General features: G+C 45.4%; 1 protein-coding gene across 1 annotated transcript in view; it reads right to left on the bottom strand.

Moving 5' to 3' along the window:
- Window positions 1-2,219: 2,219 nt before the first annotated feature.
- The window catches only part of T265_00502 (hypothetical protein), a gene marked incomplete at both ends in the record, with an annotated part of 29,145 nt that continues 9,243 nt past the window's right edge, over window positions 2,220-22,121 (bottom strand). Inside the window, 9 exons of the mRNA XM_009164306.1 lie at window positions 2,220-2,480; window positions 3,092-3,234; window positions 4,378-4,427; window positions 9,106-9,196; window positions 12,583-13,168; window positions 14,318-14,807; window positions 16,482-16,672; window positions 19,032-19,169; window positions 21,260-21,435. Coding sequence (XP_009162570.1) covers window positions 2,388-2,480; window positions 3,092-3,234; window positions 4,378-4,427; window positions 9,106-9,196; window positions 12,583-13,168; window positions 14,318-14,807; window positions 16,482-16,672; window positions 19,032-19,169; window positions 21,260-21,435 — 1,958 coding nt within the window. The remainder of the gene's footprint in view (window positions 2,481-3,091; window positions 3,235-4,377; window positions 4,428-9,105; window positions 9,197-12,582; window positions 13,169-14,317; window positions 14,808-16,481; window positions 16,673-19,031; window positions 19,170-21,259; window positions 21,436-22,121) is intronic.

The following is a 22,121-nucleotide window of genomic DNA, read 5'->3' as shown; positions in this document are numbered from 1 at the left end:
CAAGCCTTGGGTGGTCGAGAACCAGAGGTCCGGTTCGAACGACGAACCTTCCAGTCAGTAGATTCACGTCCTAACCACCGAGCCATCTCTACTCATAACATATTAATCTATCGAGGCCTTCTCTTCAGCAATTGGCTTCAAGTTCTAGAATCTCATTTATATGGGCATATTGGTTCAATTGTCATGGCATTTCGTACTTATGTACCTCTGGATCACACCTTAAAGCTACACCCAAAATGGTAGTACCCATTTAGAATCGGAACAAAGCGTCGGAGAGAACTCATGCTCGAATATCCACCCAAGTGGCTGGACCAAGTTTAGCCTCTGGACGGTCATGGAAATGCATTCCCAAGCTCAATGATGATGTGCACACCCTTTGACTCCAGACCACTTCTCACCGACCACAAGATGAAAGGTAGTTCGGACCCACACGCCAATAAGTGAATGAGAGACTAGTTGCCATCGGGTCAGCAGAACAATCACCTGATTGGCAGGGCGGCATCCGCTAAGAATCGGCCAGGAGTCACAAACTGAACACCTGCGTGGTTGTGGCAACAAGAACTATGTGCACGGAGATGGACGTGTTACTGAGAAAACGATCAGTAAATCCCACTTAAACTCTAAGGGACGAAATTGGAAAGCTAGAAGCATTAAAACAGAGGAGGACAACTGAATCAAGAACAAGTGTTCAAATACATTCATGCATTTGACACAAAAACACAAATGCTTTGTTCGCATACCTAACTGAACAGGTGTTGTAACTGGAATTGAAATTGCTGAAGGGAGTGGGGACTAAACGACTATGAATAGATCCAATAGTACTTACACTTCAGTTGCACCTGCTTCTCGTTTAGGGAATCAAAAGATTGGGCGAACAAAACGGTACACCTACTGTAGAACAGACTAAAATAACAAGCCTAATGTTGGTACATTGATGTCTAAAGTGAGTATTACGTAATGATTCGCATTCCCCATCTATGTGAAGCTGGTGCGAAGTCGAAACCATTCATACATTTGCGAAGCGCGAGCGCTGCATGATACGTTGAAAACTGGAATACCCAAAGTTTAATGCCTCCCTGACACAACACAGTACTGTTTACTTCTTGAATTACGACTGCCTTTCTGAAGGGGTCGCGGTTGCGAAGTTCCGATAAAATTCCCACAGCTTTCCCAAGTGTTGAACACATATCCTGAACCCTCAACCCATAGTTGCTATACATCACGTGTTCACATCGATTGTGCATTGATTTCTACGGTTGAGACGATAGTTAGATAGCGTTTGGTTTCTCATTCTTTTTAGTAGTTCGGTTGTTCCATTTAACCTAAAGCGGGTTGCTCGAATACCGAAGAGCTGCATGGTGTTGCGCGTACGCCAGGTGCTTGACCCATAGCAAATCGTGGGTTCATATGGACAGGGATAAGTCCCTACCAAAAGCCTGAAAACGGCTTCAGTACACGCCTAAATTGTTCCCTGGATACATCCAAATCTTCCTATGACTAGCGTAACTTCGAGATCCTAACTTTGAAAAACTTTTAGTCCCACTGTGCCAACCAATAGCTAACCACCACAGCGAAATTGCAAACTACTGACGGATATCAAGTAGATCAATAAAAAATCAAGGCAGTGACTGCTCAGACCTTGCCGGACTTGATAGCGCGTTACTTAGGATGATTACCCATAAATGCGTTATTCACTAGTGAAAAATGGCGAAATCTCAAAATTAGGATATCTGTGTCCCTTACCTGTACCCTTCTACAGTCAAAAGTATCATAAACGAGATTACTCTTCGCAAGCGACGATCCTCGGTTGTCCGACAGGACAGGTTGTGGCGATGGTGAGTTCCTACATCACCATAAAAATAACACAGACCACAGAATCGTGATTACTTGACCTATTATGGTCTTGTGCAACTTTATTCTTAACTGCTGTTCAATGGTGTGCCTAAAAGAAACCCGGTAGTCCAGATGAAACATTGTACAGCTGCTCGTGTAAATCGAGATTATGATAAACAGCGCATTGCGTCACTAGGTTTGTGTGCCATACAACAGTCAAGTACCGGTGTTCGACCTCCGTGTCGTCGCCGTCATGGGTGATGACAAATATGCATAGCGCGGACTAGTTTATATAAGTTCCAACCAAAGCCAATGAAAATACAGCCGCCCAAAAGGATGATATAATTTTGTCATACATCTCATTCGGCAAGTACAAACTAAACGATGTTGAAAGTCACAGAAGCCCCAGTTTAAAAAACACAAGTAAGACGCGAAATAATAATAATAATGCGAAAAAAGATGACGGTGGAAACAACAAAACCATCAAAAAAGGTTCATGTACAACCGGGCGTTCGATCAGCTGATCTGATTGCAGTGGCTAAGGTGCGAAGATGTTATGCAGGCCGGAGGAATATGTTTGCTTTAGTTGGACAATGTGAATGCACTTCCAATTGGTAAAAGCTGTGGTCCTCCAGTTGCGCAACCAGCTACAATCGGGAAAATGAGAAAGAGGGGCAATTATATGAAAACCAACGGTATAATGCGCGATCTTAACGGCTAGGTTTCTCTCGGAATGGAGATGTTACTAATGGTCGAATGTTTTAGGTGGGAAACAACCGTACGGAAAATTTGCATGTTTATTTTGACACTGGTTATTCACCTCGCTCACTGTCCCCCTGGAAAATTTCTAATGCACAACTGAATTCCTAGTTATGTGCGTTTGATACAACCATGGAATATGACAGTGAAACTATGCGCCTTTTAAGGGGGAATGACAGCGACAACCTGCTCATGAGAATTATATATCATCTGAGAATATTTGCTGACGACGGTTACGACAAACATGTGAATGACATAGAAGAACGTTGGGATCATGAAGAGGGAATCCACATACACGGGCTGTCCTAAGACCCCTAACCTATTACTATGCATACGAGAAGTTGAACGCATGACAGAATGTTCGTGGGTATTCCATTGTATAACTACTCCTGACTTGGAGACCACCCATCCACAGGAGCATAAACGTTTCGACTCGACCCACATCAGTGTAAACCAGAAGGACTTTTAAGTTGTCAAGGCAATGTAAGATGACACATACTTCATCTGTGATGAGAACGGGCAATCCGTGGTCAGCGAGAATGCACAACATCTGGACCTGATCTACCTGCAGACTGACCATTGCGGACACGTGCCGCAGTAATTCGTCACGTGTTAGCTGATACAGCATCACCGCCTGATATACTGGAAAAACAAACAAATGTGGTTCCGATAAGAAAATAATTTGAAAAACAAGAGCAACAGCTAGGGAGTAAAGGACTTAAGGGCGCATAAGATGTTACGTGAATTGTGTGGTCAAGGTTGAAACGCAAGAATGGCGGTTGACCGTCCGTATTTGCAGCTTAAGTAATCGAATTTAGAACGGTCGCAGAAATTGGATCACGTGAGATACCAGCAAAGACCGTTCAACAACCTAATGAGAAGTGTGTTTCGTCAAGACGATGTACTACAGTATCTCGAATATTGCCCCAACGGAAACGTTAGGCGACCCTTGTGTAGCACATTCAGTTAAGATTTAGTCGGGTAATTCACATGACAATGCTTAGTCAGATTCAACTGAACGTGAAAATAAATAGTAACTCTACTTGGTCGGATTATTGTGTAATGGGCAAATAGACTGCACGCAATTTAACCACATCGATTGTATTGAAGTTCTATCTTGAAAGCCTATGACCTGTACTCACCCAACACGAACAAGTGGGACACAAAAAAGATCAAGAGTTATTCAAATGAACGCCTGGAAGCTTGATCCAACGCACCACACTGTCGATCTTCAGGGGGGAACCCATACTTCGTAGCTTAGCAATCACCTAATGTATCCAGATTCAAAAGACCAATCGACGTACAAAAATGAGTCTGCTAAGTAAATCTTCGACCAAGCAACAGAAAACTGACTGCAAAGCTAACCAGAAGTCCAAGGATGACGTGACAGATCTCAAAATATCCAGTGGCATGGCTTGTCGAAGGAAGAACGCGTCATGGAATAAGTTCGATTACTCTTGTCTTATCATGATGACCGTTCTTATCCCGTCGGAGAAAATTGTCCAGCTGTAAGACCCTTTCGGAGACTAACTGTCATGCCACCCAGAGGAAGCACGGCGAGAGGGATACTGCCACGTTACCATAGCCTAGTCAGGGAAGTCGAGATGCAGAGTTCAGGTTCGAACCACGGACCCTCCGGTCAGTGAATTCACGCTCTGACAACTGAGCCATCTCGCCGTCAAACACCATTTGACGCCCCCAACACTGTGTTTAGAAAATCAGACCAACAAGGACTCAAAATGAACGCCAAAAGACGAACAAGTTTCGATTCATCAAGGGACTTACCTTCGTTCTCCCGACGACTCAGGTAAATTGTGGACCGAGGCCGGGGAGGTCTGAAAAATGTACATCAAAAATCAAACAGAATGAGTTAGCACCTCGAGTGCTTTCTATCCGCATTTTCACAGCTCAAAAATACGGGTAGCAACGAGGTCGCAAAGCCTGCGCAAAAGGCCAGTGCTTAAACGCGTTCGGCAACGTAGGGTCTCATGAAAACAAATATGTCCTTGTGACGTACCTATACTGTGGATAGTATGGCGCCCAGTTGAAAACTGATTCACACCGACACTACCAGTGAGTTCACAACGTCAAATCGAATGTGACTGCTGTTCCCGCTCCATAAGTCTTGGCGGAATAGCATCATGCGTAAGCCTCCACCGTCTGTCAAGGAGCGACCGTCCGGAGACTGTGGATTAGGAGTTGCCCTATAATTCAACAGGAACGTATCCTTTGTAAGTGTTGCACTCGCACGCACTCTCTTGTTCGTAATAAAGCTGTTGTGTTTCTCATCGGTGAGTCTTTTTCAGGCACTAAGCATTGGAGCAGGAACAGCAGTCAAATATAACAGATTGGCGACGCCCAAACCCACTAAGCCATGACAATAACTTTCATCGATCCAAGCTATTGCTGAATGGATTGAATGTTTGACTAGCCTGGATGCTCGCCAGCTTTCTTATTGGGATTTTGATGGCCTCAGTAGGTTCTGGGCGTTCTGGGGTTGCTCTCAGGAATCTAACCTTCCTGATATAGACCCTTTCGATACATACCTGCCATGTAATCCCAACCAAACAATCAGGCTTCGACAAGACCAACCGGAAAATCCTGAGTGGGTTTGAACCGCGGACCTCCCGACCAGTGGATCGTAGTACAACCGCTAAATTATCTTGATCTTGAGGGAAGCCGACACATGCAAAGATGGTTGGCTGCAGATCATTTCTCACGGTTTCATGGGAGCGGCGGCCGCGAGGTCATGAGTTCACACCACCTCTGAGATGCGCACTGCCAATGAAACACCTACATAGTATTTCTCCGCTTTTCAGCATAGATTGATCTCACTTAGAGGATGGAAACTCGAGTGAAACGACATATCACTTCTGTCGTTTACTTCCGCAGAGTGGAGAGTAGTGCTCGCGGCTGAATAAATCTCGCATAGGAAAGCTCGCATGGGTCACTGAGTGTACGTCGGCAGCTAACAAAACATCGGGGGAGGAGGTGCAATCCAATGACGTTTTGACATTGACAAAATTAATACGGGAGGTTATAGAGTCGATGCATGTCAATACCTTTTCTATTTTGAGTTGTCGCGGCATTTTTCCTTGAATAAGACACTTGAGGAATTAGTACTGCTGCGCATCAGCCAACTGTGCAACGGAACAATCATGTGGTAAAACAGTGCCATGCGAGTACGCCCACACGTATGAATCACATCCGATTTCATGATGTACCGGAGAAAGTTCAAAAAGGGACACATGCATTCCACACCCACCCGATGGCCACGGTACCCCGTACACAAGTGCACAGACGGCCATCCATGAGTAATCGAGACAAAGGAACAACTGCCCGAGAGCCGGTGTGGGCGTGCAGGAGACACAATGGTCGGTTGAGAGCAAATTGACCATCAAATACGGTCAAAGTGAATCATATGAATAAAAAGTTGTAATTGCATTAATACAAAGCTTTTCTGGCCGCCCTCTTGTCTTCTGACTATAACCCGGTACCATCAGCGAAAGTGAAGAGATACAACAGGAATCTTTGGCAGTCAACAGTCCACAGAGACAACAGTTACAGGAGATATCAAAAGATCTTAAGTTCAGCTGTCCGTGGTAGGCGCCATACGTTTAACAACCCCCTAGAAATTTAATTCGACGTAGAATCCTTTGGGTAGTTGGTACCTGAATGATACTCTGACAATGATGCCAGCCAGCGCTTTCTGGATAATGCTTTTTGCATTGTTGTGTAATGTCCCACGAGTTCCCGATCGGGGCTATAAGTGGGTCTGTCCAAAAAAATTCGGCTGAAGGAGCAGAATCCGGTTGTTAGTGAAACGAGTGGTGTTAATAGCAACTGTGTGTGGTTATAACATCCTACCTCCAACCTCCCTACCTTCTTATGGTCATGAGTGAAACTAATAACCATGAGATAGCCTTATCCCTACGCCGAGCACATTATCGCACTTTCCGCCAAGTTTACACATGCTTCTTAAAGGCACGTTCTGATGAACAATGGGTATCGTTTCAAATTGTGAAGATCGAATGGTACTAACCAAAAATCGCCCCATTTCTTCCATTGTTGACTCGAGCGTTCAATCGCAGGATGTATGAGGAATAAGTCAAGGCGAAGAGCAGCAAAGAAAGCGCATAGGACGGACAAGACTGTGGACATCGGGTGGGTACGAACCTGAACTATGTAAAAAGAAAAAGAACGACCCGGAATAAAGTTCATCCGCGGAACACAACTTCAACCGAAACCTCTTTGGAATTTGTTTTGCTTTCAGTTTGTCGCAAAGCCTTCCATAAATCCAGAGTGTTGGTAATTTACATCAACGAATGAGAGCTGTAGCGCGTAAAACGTCCGATCGTAGATGGAATAAAACTATCTCCGACAATCGGGACACGCGAGATGCGGTTATCCCTGGGGAGCGACAACCACAAGAAGGACTTTTTGCCCTCAACTGAGAGATGAACTTCCTTAAGACGCCAGATCAGGGAAAAATTGTTAAAACATTATGAAAACTCCGTAAAATGAATTTTCTCACGGACAAAGTATCCACTAACCACCGACTGTGATTGTTCCCTGATATGAGTAGTATAAAACACCAACTGAACCATAGGATTCGGCTGCTGAGTCAACTGAGTTCCTCAGTGATCTGACTTTTTGTCTAAGTTTTCAAAGCAACCACAACTGGGAATTACCTTACCAAACAGGTTAGGATGTAATCTACCAGTGACAACAATCCATAAGGGCTTCAGTAAACACCGATCGATAATCGGCCTCCAAATCAGACGCAAATAGCTTCCAGACATCATAGTGCGCAACACAGGCCTCGTGTAGGTCTCTAGAAACAGCATCCTAAACGGACTTTGGTCATCCGATAACAAAACAAGGGCGTGTGAAATAGACCTTCGTAGATCTCTGTCCAATAAGTAAATAAATAAATGGTCACGATGGCTAATGGAAGACTGAGGAGGCAAGGGAAGGAGCTGGTCTAGTTGAACATTCTAATTGCAACGTGATAGTAATCGTAAAACACCACAATCTGAATTTACACTTTCTAACTAAGTTAATAAGTTTTCGAAAATTCCAAGATTTATGTGCACACAATACACGTGGGGTGGTTTCAAGCGGACAGTCCAAATTCTTCCACAGAGTGGCAGCCCAATCATGCCACATGACGCTCACCTCGCTGCGCGGCTTTATTGTTGATCTTCTAGAGTAATCGTTAAGTGGAAACTGATAAGCCATTCCTATTTGAATTTCAGTTTTGTAAGTTATCACCTTGTAACTGTGTTGACCGGAAGAAGGAGTACCAAAAGTGTCCACCCATCGTTCGTTAAGCTGTAGCATCCCTTCGGTGNTTCGGTGCCTAGCTGCCATGCCATCCAAAGGAAGCACGAGGGCTGGGCTACTGCCAGGTTGTCCAAGCCTAGACAGGGGAAGTTGAGATACAGAGGGCGGGTTCGAACAAGGACCTTCCGGTCAGTAAATTCGCGCTCTAACCACTTGGGCTATCTCGCCCCCATCAACACGTTTCGTGGAAGTCCACAAGACACTGATGAATTGCCTGGGATGATATAAATGTATCGCGATATCTCGAATATCGTAGCGACTGAAACATGAGACGGCCTGGTGCAGCACATTCAGTTGCCTGAGAACATCACAAACGAGAGATTCAGCTGGGTTCCAGGTGAGTCTCTCAAAAAACCGAATTAGCTTGCAAATGAGTGTATATTCGCTAATTTCGTGCAATTTGGTTTCAAGTAGAACATAAGGTTGACGGAAACTCGGGGACTGCGCCTACCTGATGAGCCCCAAGAAGGGCGAAACCGGTCGTGGGCTGTCGACGGATTTTCAGCAACCTTATGAGTAGTATATTACAAAAACTTGCGTCGTTCGAGACCGCATGCAGATCATGGCCTTTTTCATGAAAGGAATATTTCTTCAGCAAAGGCTAGTGGATATAAGGGGTAGTTTCAAAAGAGGAATAGAATTTCATCGGAATTTAGTGGAGAATGCTTACTATAGATTCTCCAGGGGAGTAGCCTCTTTCCTGGAAGTCACTCTTAGGAAGACGACTGAGCATCCTTCCTAGATGCATTGTCTGCTCTTCGGACAAGCGCCGTGAAACGGTAAAGGAATTCACCCAGTTAAACTATTTTAAAATCGCGGTACATTGTTCGGGTTACCAAAGACAAAAAAAGATGTCGTGTATTTTTGCCATCCTGAATCACTTAGCAACACGGAACGCATCAGCAACAAACTTGTCATGAATCTTCAACCATTTCCAATGTGATTAAGATCACTAATACCATTGTCCAACCAACAGTCCGAAAATGGAAGCACGGGGACTGGGCGCGTCACACTTCTCCGATAAAAGGTCTATGTGACTGAGTGGTTGTTTGCCATTCTTAACAGATCACTTGTAATACATAGGTAGGCATGATCAGTACTGGGGCACAAAATGGACAGCGACGGGTGCTGGTTCGTTTGCACCTGAAAACTTAACATGTTGCTCACTTGTTATAGAAGGCATTATGCAAGCGTAGGCCTTCCACAGCACCACAGAGAGCTTGAAAGTCTTCTTTCGTCAAACGAAGCATATCGCGACCTATAAGGAAAGAGGAAGAATGTGAGCGAGGCCAGCCAATGATCTACCGGTGGACATCGAGGACACAATTTTGGTGCTGTATAATGAAAGAGATACCCAGTCAGGAAAGCTCATGTTATGACCTGGATGATATGTCCTGACATTCGAAACAGCACTAAGATCGATTCATGGAGTACAGATACTATATAGCGTTCGAATTTACACCATTCCCGTTTGATATATCCATCTGTCCTGTCAGAAACACCAAACTACAGTTCAGGCCTTAGTAACGCACATCAGCACCGCAAATCCTTGACCGTGTTGAGATCCGATATTCGAGGCGAACGTGTCATCATGCTCCACCCGCGCACCTTGAAGTCACGTAAATCATCCCTACTTTGGTGTGGAATCACCAGAAAAATTGCAACAGAGGGGCAGGAGGAAGCGTCAGTGCCAACACCGATGTTGTTGTCTTTGACGATGATGATGATGATGATTATGATGCAGGAGGATTTTTAAGAGAAGAGCGATGTGAATGTGTCCTCTGAGTGTGACAGCTTTGTTGCACACAATTTAGTTTGGATTGCAATCCAGGTATAAGAAGTGCCGAATTGAAAACAGATACGTCCGAACAGAACGCGGTCCCCAACCCCTCGCAACGCGGGACACCGTTTGTCGTAGCCTGACCGATAGAGTACTTGTCTTCCAAAAAGAAGATCCGAGTTCGAGTCCCGTTCAAAAGAGCTAATCATTTCGTTTGTTCTATGCCAACTTTGCTCCCTATGCTAAAGTAGTCGAGTGAATCGCTTGTCTCGCTGCATGTTTTGCTACATGGAACAAATCGAGACCACTTGACTTCATATGGGGTTATTTTTTCAAACCGCTCTATAGCAAACGCCGACGAGATTCATCAAAACCGGTTGTCTCGGTAGGATAGAAGAGGCGAGAAGTACAGTGGAAATTATCCCCACAAAGCATCCGCATTTATTCCTCCATGTTGGATGGAAGCAGTTCAGATGAATACCGTGGAAATTGTGGGGTCAATTATTACCAATTGTTTCCCACTGCCGATGCCCGTTGGGTAGACAAGTAGTCTGTAAAGACTGAAAAAGAAAATGGCGCGACCAATCAAAAGAGGTCGTTGTACGTGGAGTTTGAAAGCACATTGTGTGGTAGAAGATACTCCTGCTGTGAGGTGATAATTCAATCCCCTTCGAGGAAGGCGTTCTAATGATATTCTTCCTGGTTCCAAGAAGGGGCCGATTTACCTATTCACACAAACGATCCGTGCGTTGAGCACTACCTCAGAGGGGTGAGACTGAGTCAGTTCCTCAACAAACGAATACTATTCACAATGCTACATGATGTATTTGGTAAAGGACTATGAAAGTCTCCACCGGTCTAGGTTGTACTTGAACCGGCAACACAGTACCACCCCCCAGAGAATACCATACTAGCTCCTTGACGAGTTGTTTCCACTTCAGCAGGGCAGCCCTTTCAGGCACCCTCTACACATGGCTGGGAGAGTCGCTCGACCCGTTGCGAAGGCTGGAAGTTGTCGACGGGACCATGCACACAATCACACAATGGTGCTATGTTATGAGCGTATTCCTGGCCACAAACAAGCTCTTCCTCGATATTACATTGACATTTTCATAAATGTCACACAGACCTTTCAGAGCAAAGTTCATAACAAATGGTGAAGCGCAGTAACTCTGCCTAACTCCGCTTGAGAAGAAAAACAGGGCGTCATAAGAACAAACTTGTCTGAATGCGCGTAGAAAAAGCGCTCTCGGAATCCTGATGATGCAGAACCCAAGTCCCTAACCCTCTTTGAATATTAAGAACAAGAGAAAATAATCGCAGCAGGGAAGTGTACTTTAATTCCTCATATTCGTTATCGACAAACCGATGGATACGGCGCTATTGCGTCAGTTCTGTTAGTCCTTACTCTAATGGGTAAAACTGTGTGAGATATTCCAAACTGCCAACGAGTTACGAAAAGCACCGAGAAACAGCACCATCTTTTAGGCGAAAACCACAAAATGGGCCGCCATTGTCATGCACCGTCACGCAGACTAAATCAGCGCTATCGTCTTCGTATCCACAACTATCATCTTCCCATAACTGGGGGAAGAATCACCACACCTCAGAAGGCCTGGCTCCTACAAGAGGCGTTGCTTTCGGGAGTATTATACCAACCTATGTGATTCCATGGGATTCTGTAAAATTTAGGACCGACGGGCGTTTACACATACACAAACACACGCATATGAACGCGTCAACTTCTGTAAAGCTTGTGGTATCGGCTCTCTCGCTGACTGACTTATATCTGTGTGGTTAAATTCGAGATAGGATATCCTGGTATGCACATATTAGAAGTGGGTCGGCAGTGAAGCATCAGTGCCAACACTGATGTTGCTGTCATTGATGATGATGATGATGATGCTGTCATTGATGATGATGATGATGAAGATGATGATGATGATGAAGTTGGTCGTTGATTATCGATCCATGGATGACTTTATCCAAACCGTCGGAAGAAATGATCATTGGCTGCCACCAAGCGAATCCTTTAAGAATTTGCTGCAGTGGTCATGTGGTAGACAATGTAAACTTCCAAAAAAGTACAGCAAGACAAACCTGATTACACCGGTTTGTGCATCTTTTGCTCTTGTACACTCAAGCGCAAAGTGACAGTGAAAGCCTGGCGGAAGGTTGAACGGAGCCGCTATCACGAACATTCGACTCCCCTGACCATCTATCTGCGGATGCCCTTAAGGGTCACAAAGTCACGGCTAGCGTTCATCAAATCGGACCATAGACTATTCTAGTCACGACAGTCTAGCACCAAAACAGGTCTGTGCTGGAGTCAGCCCAGAGGATCAGTAACCAATCTACTCCCGTACATTTGCCTAGGCGTCACGGTTTTCTTACTTCACTTTACCATCGTCTAGGCTTGCTTATTTTGGAGGAATGATAAATTTTAGACCAGTCATGGTGTGCTTACAGATGCTGCAGTGGTGGACGCGAACTGAATTGGCCTGACAAAGTCCACTGAAATCATTTGGCAACAAGATACTGCAGCTGTATAAATTGGAACGGGGCTTACTAAAAGATATTCGTTCAGCTGTAAAACCCTTCTGGTGCATGCCGAAGGAAGCACAAGGGCTGGGATACTACCAGGTTGCCCAAGCCTAGACAGGGGAAGTCAAGAGGCAGAGGTCGGGCAAACGATGTTCACACTTCAAAAAACGTCTACGTTAATTCGTTCGTCCTTGACAGGGGTTCTAATTCACGGAGACGGAGACGGCACATTGAACTCTGCCGATTAGCAATCGCCAGAAAAGATAGTGCACTGTCAACCAAAGAAGAACAAAATACACCCATGGACAAGACTAGGTTACCTGAAAAGGTCTGAAATGTATCTGCAAGGTTTGCCAAATTGGATGACTTGAACCATGCAGTTACCTCCTCAGGCGTCATGTCGATATGGATCGGTAGACCATCTGCGGGCTGTTGAATCACGATATCTGCTGACGAATGAACCGTCGACTGAGCATCCGATTCCTCAGTGGTCACCGGCTTGGATGATTGCACTTCCATAGTATGCGCCTCAGGTGGCGCTTCCCAGTGTGACTGAAAACAAACAGGCTCCGCACTGAGAGACAAGTTTTTCATGGTATTTTCACGATTCGTTGAATCGGAATCGGTGAGGAATACCAAGTCACTGGAGTAGCCTGCATCGCGATTTGACAGACAAGAGGAAGTAGCTTTTGTAGCGGACTGAGGCTGGGATTTCACCGATTCCGGCCGAACAGTACGAGAAGTAGAGGGTTGCAGAGCGGTATCCTCCGAACCCTCCTCATCCTCGCCTCGTTTGTCTACCAGGGTCCACTTGCTCAGCTCCTCGTTGCCCAGACTCGACTCTGCCGAAGTGCTTAGCTCACGTGCTCTGACAGAAGGGTGAGTGGAACCGGTAACTCTATCAACCTGGAAAGAGAGAAGACATAACAACGATAAAATCACGGGGAGTCGACGAAAGACCACAAAAGCCTGCAACTGGTCAACAATAGGTCCACTATCCACCTCGTGGCGTTTCCTGATACGATGGTGGTAAAACACCCCCATCAGTCACCACAATATGCTTTTACCTGAACTACAAGACATTCTAATAAAAGTTCTTAAATGTCCCAGTAGGAACTTCAGAAGATATCGAAGAAGAGTGTCCGAAGGGTCTCCGCTATCAAGCTAAAGCAACTCAAGAGGTAAAGTGCAACATCGACACGCCCCAGAGCTTCTTAATTTCACATCCGATAGTAAAGCTCTCTTCTCTAAAGAAAACGGGCTATCAGAAGAGTCCACAAGAGTGCTCCTCGAAGGTTAGGATACCATATATGATCGCCAAACAAAGACCACTCTACAAGATCGATCAAATGTTCCCTTCACCTGTGGGGCGGGGTTACTAAAGTGAGATTTTTTAGCACTAAAAAAGAACCGACACTTCAAGGACTTGATGTTAAGAACAAGGCACTGAGGATAAAAAGAACAGAGAAGGATAACGTCGTCCCTCGGAAGCTAGACATCGTTTTGCATCTCACCGGTACCTTGTTCGGCACCTGTGTTCTAACTTTTTATTGTCATACCATTCTGATCAAGGTTTCACCGTCTTGTCCATCCAGCTTCGACTGACCCAGTTTGGTCTGCAGGCTATCTTCTGTGTCTGACTTCATGCACAGGTTGCGGGCCGGTACTTCGCTGTACGTTCACGGTGTAACTAGACCGGAACTAATCTGTCCCCCAAAGTGGAAGACCAAGAGTACTGTGTTCCTGTGGTTTCTTCTTGGTATGAACCACAGTCGTGGCTGAGGAAGGTTCTCCTGCGCGGAGGTATCTACGTCTTTATGGGTTGTAATAATCGTCAGTTGGCACATTGCCACCGGCGTTGCGCGCCAACACCAACAATGGAAACCCCTACTTTGGAGCCTGCACTGGATGAATCGATAGCTGAAGAAAGAGATATCAAGCACCAAACTCCGATGAAACTTTACAAAAACTCTTTACCATTAAAATAAACAATATAATGATAATATCACGCGCGTAACATGCTAGACCACCACCAAAAAAGCTTTAAGAAATCACCTTCTGGGGGCACGATATTGCTGAGTTCCGTTCGTAGCTATGCGAAGCCCTTCTTTTTTCAGGCAGCCATGCGGGTTGTTTCTGTCGCGGGCCGGCTCCATCCCAGTGTGCGCAGCACGGTTTGACTTTACACGTCCGAATCCACCTGCCTCCACTGCCAGTAATACCACCGCAGGGATTTCGACAAATACGACCACAGGCTGAACAACTCCCCATGCAACACTCGGTAACTCGCTGACGTCGTCGCCGCTGAAGATTTGACGAGCTCATTGTACCAGTAAGTCGACGACTCGGCGATGGTGATAAACGTGAGGGTCCGGGCGAAGAGCNGTCGTGTACGATTAAGGTTGGACGCTGAAAAGGTTGAGACGGGGTGACGAAGTGCGCGGTGGACACTGAGGCAGACGCCGTTACATTACCCACATGATCAGCTGTGGAGCGTCGAGGACTGGTTGACCGTTCAGTACCGACAGAGAAGGCTCCCTTAACCCTAAAATGAGGAAATTCAACCTGTCTTAGAACATGGACAATTACACTACGATTAATAAGGAATCGTTTTAATAGTGTGTTGCTACTTAGCGACAAAATTGCGATACCGCTGATACAAGAGTAAACATCTCACTCTAGCGATAAGAGTTACGCTTACCCATTGTGCGGGCCAGCTTGAAGCATCACGGGCAATATTTGTGCGTTAAGAGCACGTAGGATAAAACGAGGTCATTGAAAAAAAAAAACGGACAGGAGAAATTAGGACGCAGCACGACACATTGCGGGTGGCGACAACGATTTTTGCGTTACTGAGCTCCAGACGACTGTGGTTAGGACGAGAAACTACTAACCGGTTTGTGGTAAGAACCTAAACCTGAAAGTTCGATTGCTTCTGTTTAGAATTGGGAAATCCGGGTTTCCTTCGAACTGCACAGCAGTTATGTGCCAGAATGGTGTCATAGCTAGTTCTCGTGGCTTCTTGGAACCTATGCTTATTAGGAGTGTTCACTGTGGGGCTCTGACTATTCCCAGGATCCCAGATTCTGGGATATGGGCTTGCCGAACAAACAACGGTTTAGATGATCATCAAACCTGTAAGCTTAAGTCAGCAAGTGCCTCAAATGATTTTAAACATCAAAATCTAAAGCAGTAATGGACGGTCTCAAAGCTATTCCGTGAGCAGGATGAGACTATCTTTACCAAACAGTGAACTCAACAGTTTCCGACTATCCGCTAACTTCCCTGTTCTTCACTGAGTCTGTCATTTCAAATGCTTGTAGCGTATGGGGGTCAAGTGCTGTATAGCATCGATTTGTCCGGGTTTAATACAAGCTCATTTTTTACTAAGGATGTTCTTTTGACACATGTACTACTAAATTAGTGATTGACCATCTAAGGAGGCGATTCCATGGCGACTAATTGACCAAACTTATGGATTGTTCACTTAACAGGTATAGTAAACAACGAGATAAGGTAGCGTAACTCGAGAACCATGGTAGTCTAAATCCTCAAAAGATGGGCAGATCAAAGTTGGAGAAATTTGCGGTTCTTCGGTAGACACGTCAAACCTCTATTGTTTCTGACGGCTAGTGAATTTTCCCGCATATATTCGGAAAATCTAATCATGTAAAGTCACAAGTTTTATGCCATAGTGCATAGCCTCCAAACGGGAATGTGATGAATCGTCACTCCAATACTTCGATAGGCTTCTACAGAAAGGTGAAAACGGCGGGACTAAGCATGCGTGCATGATCCAAGAATGTTCGCTATCCACCTCCGACAAAGGTGGGTGTTATTAAATAACCTGAAGCATAAAATGCAAGAGTTTGTTTGGGTTGTGGCATTCCATCATTACCGTTGACAAGATTAGCCTGCCATCTCTACGAAGAAGAAGGCTCTCACCCAGAATGATTCACCACTACTCAAGTGATCAACAGATAAAACGTTTGATCTGGGGGACCGAAAGGTTGGAAGCTCGAACCCATAAGTCACGAATGCGTCAGCATTAAGGGCTGTGGCAGATGAGAAACCACCAGTTTCTGATTGGGTGACCAAAGAATCCCCCTCCAAAAAAGGGAAAGAACCCCGTCAGCTTCTGGCAAAGTGAGTATAAGCACGTGCATTAAACAAAGAAAGACCGAGAGATCGATTCCTTGTGGTTATGACTGCAACTCACCCAGCTTTCGCTGACTCATCCGAATCGATCGCCAAGCCATCGGTCCCTATTTTTCGCGTAGAAGAAGAGAGGTCAGGTATTTGAGTTCCCTGTGATAGGCCACTAAAGGCGCGAGATTTCGGACGCGTGCCGGAGCAGCCGAAGGGAAAACTAACCAGTGTGGTCACAGGACACGAAGGTCGGTACTGAGACTACAAATGTCGCAAGACAGAAAAGTAGGGAAGGATTAACGGACCAGACTGCTTAGTTTATAATTCACCTAGCTTAAGGCGTTCTCGAGCGAAGAAAATATTTCATGATTCCAGATCTAATTCTTGAGAATAATAAGGTTCAGTTAACCGGGATATACCATTCAGACGCAGCGAAGAGGTAATAACACTGCTATGGATCACGAGTATGGGGAAGAAGTTGGGCCGTTAAGTATACTGGCTTCGCGCATCTACGAGCACGGTAGATGGCCGAAAATAATCGTCCAGTTGTAGCACCCACTCGGTGCCTAGCTGTCATGCCACCTAAAGGAAGCACGAAGGCTGAGATAGTGCCAGGTTTCCAAAGCCTGGACAGGAGCAGTCGAGACACCACGGATCATCCGGTCAGTAAGTACGCGTCTAAACCACTGAGATTTCTCGAGCTCAAAATGTGTACCCCGAGAAGCTCAAACTCTCGACCTCTGCATTATAAGTACGGCGCTCTAACCACCCAAGTTACAGTTGATTATCCCTATGGGGAACCTTCCTGAATAATAAATAATCGTTCAGCTGTAGCACACTTTCGGTGCCCAGCTGCCATGCCACCTGAAGGAAGTACGAGGGAACCTTCCTGAAGACCTACACGGTCACTAAATACAGTTGTTCCCTTCGCCAAACCTATTTATTGGTTGACATCTCTTGTCAGTCAGACACACCTTGCGTGCTTTGGATTCTAGAATATTGAAACTTTACGTATAGGTGAACAAGGCCCCAAATTCCAGCTCCGAATATTCCTAGAAGCACCCATTCAAAGAGAACTTAGAAAATAACCCAATCGGGTTATCAATAATCAAAGTATTTAGAGATGTGCCTGCAGTCCACTGTTATAGCTAGGTACGTATTTTTAAAGTACACACATCATAAAGCTTAGCATATCCATATTACCTGTAATTCGTGAAGTACAAAAACACCCCCCGACAAACAGCTCCCTACATACAATAAGTCCTCTGGAAAATGTATTCCCTCCTAGATTCCGGAGACCAGTTTCTCACGGGAGCTGGAATAATGCGTGCTGCGAAAGTTCCCTCCGAAGAGTGTGCCCATTTAAGTGGACACACTCACTTGCTGGTCTTCATCTATGGAAAGTCGGTTGCCAGTTGTGCTGATCTGCTGTGTTTTTAATTCTTGCTGCATAGGACCATATCATGCAATTCACATAATAAATACGACCTACTAGATGGTGGATTCTAATGAGATTGAAGCGTATCACACAGACTACGTCTGCCGAGTGGTTAGTTGGAGTCGTTCCTAATTTGACATGCAATATTCACTACGCGATGGTAAATATGGATGTCAATATGTGGAACGACAGAGCTTGTTGCCTTTCAGGATCATCCACAAAGACGCATTGCGCCTTATCTTGCCTTTTTGTGGGAGAACCCTCAACAAAAAAAGAAACTGTAAAGAAGACTCTCGCCGACAATAGGAGAATTCCGACAGCAGAAAAATAGCCTCAAGATGAATGTCGCTAAGAGAAATAAATATGTTTTCAGCGTTATCTCATCACACTGAGCGCGAGCTTGATTAACTGATTGCTAGATTCAGTAGGAAACGCAATGCCCTATTCATGGAAGGTGAAAGACGGTGAACAACCGCATTTTGGTGTGCGTTGTGAATTGTGGTGGTGATCGCTTGAGTAGTGAGTCAAAATAATTGCAGCGCCTGTATAGATCACTCTAGAGCGTACATTGGATGGTTAAACGAGTGAATTGCGGTTATCCCGTGGCTCTGATTTTGGTGCTCTGTTGGAGCATACTCAACCGATCCGTCTAAAACGTTCTGACACCTGGACCTGAGTGAATGGGCTGACGGAGAAGTACGAACACAGTTGACACCGACTAACAGATTCGCACAAATCATGATTCAGTGTCAGCTTCTTGAACGGACTCCACGTGGAGACTGGGATGCTCTCTGTGGTTTCAACTTTGTTTTACACCAATCTACAGACTGGACAAACGGTTCGACATGCGATTCAGTGCGGAGTGGTGGTGAGTCAAATCCATATGACGTGGTATCGACTGAATCTCAAAGTTGTCTTCCACCGAGGAGTCAACCTGACATAAACAAGCAAAAGAGGAAGATGGCGGAATCTCGAAAGCAAACTACTCAGAAAGTACTGGAACAAGGTAGGGCTGGTTCCATTCCGCTGATCAGATAAAGACCGTGAAACGAAAGTACCTTGGATACAACCATTTTAGTTCGTTCAGTCAGGAGGAAGATACTGACGAGGGAAAACGGTACCAATGAATGAAAGCGATGACTAAAAATCTAAACATGACCCAGCTCAAACAGCTACACCTACTTGACTTTCTCTAGACTTTCGCTCCAGTTTCTCTCGATCCGTTCGGTGCTTCCGGTCTGCACCCTTCATTCTGAACACTTTCACTTGTGTGGCACAACACTCGATGTGGTGCCCATTCTCGGCGTCGACGTAATCCACCTTGTGGGGTGAGTGGGAGAATGCAGAGTAAAGGGAAAGGTTAGACACGGTACACACACGATAACTCTTCCTATTACGACCCCCAAATGATGAATTCGCACCCTTCTTTCCGCTAACGAGAACATATTCTCATGTTACTATTACACTGTTGCTCTCCCAGAATAAAAAAACAACTGCACTTTCAAACTATATTTCACGACTTCCGAAAAATTCGCAGGATTGCATTTGGCCCTACGGAATGGTCGGTTTAGATTAGTCTCGTCATCAACCTCCCCAGTCGTTCAGCTGTAGCACCTTTCCGGCGCCTAATTGCCGTGCCACCCGAAGGAGGCACGAGGGCTGGGATACTGCCAGGCTACCCAAACCTAGACAGGGGGCTAAAGTACGAGAATGAAGAACTCTCGTTGCAGAGGCCGCGAAAAGAAATAAAGGGAGATATTAGACTCATTTATTAGTCGCGTACCGATTTCTTCATACAAGTTAAAGCGTGAGCCGCTTCGTTCTCCCAAATCGAAACCAATCCGATCGATTCATTCGTTTGATCAAGACAGTTGAGCATACGTGACGACCTGAGAAAACTCACACACTGCTGGCGCTGAGGAGCCATATAGTTCCAAAGTTGGGGAGGTAGATAGATGCCACAAGTGCAATCTGATGTGTAAATTTATCCGTAGTTTGGTAGAGTTTCCTACCCATTAAGGATGACCTTGTAGCCGGTAGCCCATCACCATTTCCGTCTAGATTAGGTAGTTGCAGGGGTTAAGAATTCCTTATTCACATTATCCGAGCGTGACTAATTCCGCCAGTTCAAACGTAATAGCCGCTGTGCGTTCACATGATGCTGAAGTAGTTCTAACGCGATCGATCCACATGTCAGACGTCTGGACTTAGAATCCCGACACAGCCGAATGTACATACTACTGATGGGCCCTATTAGGAGTAAAGCTCCAATCCGTTCCCCTTTGGTGTAGAACAATCATGTGCTGACAAGCTTGTTCATCCTATGTTATTGATTCAACTAGGTGCCGGTTGCATGGAATAGTTTCTGACGTCACTGTTATACAACACGAATCATTGATTGATTTGCGATGACCATCAAACTTTTAGAGCTGTTGAAGATCATGAGTATAGGAGACTATGGATCTCGTGAACACTACTAAAAATAAGATGGGATGGAACCCACATGTTTCGTCCTTGTGAAAAAATCACACATTGCCCAACACCAGTCTCACTGAGGTGTTGGCAATTTTGATGAGAGTAGAATGAGAGTAGAATGTTCCGCTTTTGGCCTGGTCCCCAGAAATTCTGCAAACTCTGCCCGAAATTGTTATAGAACACATGTGTGGTGAATCAAATATAAAACTCAGGTGCAAAACTGTGACGGAGTGCGAGCGTCCTCGGTATCCCAATTGGGATAGTCGTCAGGTTATCGGTGGTCTGTATCTGTCCCCGAGTGTCTTTCCGTCCACGCGACGTTTACTTGGATTTCTCACTTCATTACATCCAATAGTGCTTACCAGCCCTGTTGAACTGACAGGGTATGTAGAACCATTGCTGTGATGCGTTTGATACAAGACAGAGTAAAGTCAGAGGGATCTCCAGGATAGCTTCGGGTTCTCTTCCATCAGGGGGGATGAGTGAACGTCATTTCGACACAATAACAGCATAAAGCGGGGAAACCTTGGTGTTTTAAAAACCGAATATCAGTTTGGAGTAAGCGGGAAGCAGACTCTGGGCACTGGTTTATATGGAATTCACAGATGGATATGTGTATACATCAACCGGGAAACAGGCAACTTATGGAGAGTGCTGAAACACGACCGGCTTCGTTCTTCTTCGGGTTTATCAGGTAGACAGTTCCGGGTTTCTGTCGACCTTAGGTTTTGTTGTTCTTATTTAGGTGATGAAAAGTTGCGGAATACGGTAAACAAAGTTATTCGGATCATTAAGAATCGACTGAGGAGGCATCGGTATCGGTTGATTGGCCGATTATTAACAGGATCGAACAACGCCCAAAGAAGATTTTGAACCCGTATGACTCTATCGAACCCAGTAGAGAACGACGGTAAAGAAATTAGCTTAAAACGTACCTGCAAGCGAAAAGGAATTCCCTTCTCACCCCCGTGCTTCTTGGCCGTGAATTCGGTGCCGATACAGTTGAGTCGAAGAGCAACAGTGCACTGTGGACCGTTCCACAGGCAGACTGCCATGTTAGGCGTGGCCGGAGCGGAGAAGAGATCTTCGAATCCGTAAGATTGCGATAAATCTAGAACACAAACGGAGGACAAATTTTAAGGTAGGTGACGAACTTGCCTGGTCAGTAAGGGGGCGGTTCGTAACACGAAAATTGTACAGAACGGTAAGAAGAATTTGGTCAACAGTGGAAGTTATTCCAAAAAAGAAACGTCACGAACGGCGAAAACGTGTAAAATAGGAAGGTTCTTAAGTAATTGGCTCCAAACCATAATCTCTTATCCGTCACATAGTCTCTCCAGTATACAACCCTCAACAAATTCTAGGAGCACCCAGTCTCACTGTATGCAAAAGTATGACCTTCGATCAGTAGGCGACAAAGCTCATCAGGGTTTACGAGAGCATCACACTGACCAAGCGAAAAATGGACACGACAAAATCATGAAACGGTTTCACGGAACCGTCACATTGGTAGATTTCAGCCACATTTACCGGTCTTTTTGCTTTTGTAACAGTTGGACCGAAGCCCTTTCAAAAACTAACGACCAACAACCATCCACTCAGTTACGGGGTCATAGATGTCCACTCCATTGTGCATTCGCCCTGTTAGCATGCTATTGGAGGTTCTCAGTCCGCTGGAGAGGAAGACGCCATGTTGACCTATTCAACATCTCCACCGAAAGAAACTGAGGCAAGCTGTGGATGACGTGAGAGGCCTGAAGCTCTGTATTGTTTTCTTCAGATGTCCCGCGCTCAGCT

The sequence above is a fragment of the Opisthorchis viverrini genome, assembly GCF_000715545.1.
Source record: "Opisthorchis viverrini unplaced genomic scaffold opera_v5_5, whole genome shotgun sequence".
NCBI classification, from domain to species: Eukaryota; Metazoa; Platyhelminthes; class Trematoda; order Opisthorchiida; family Opisthorchiidae; genus Opisthorchis; species Opisthorchis viverrini.
This window is presented reverse-complemented; position numbering and strand designations above follow the sequence as displayed.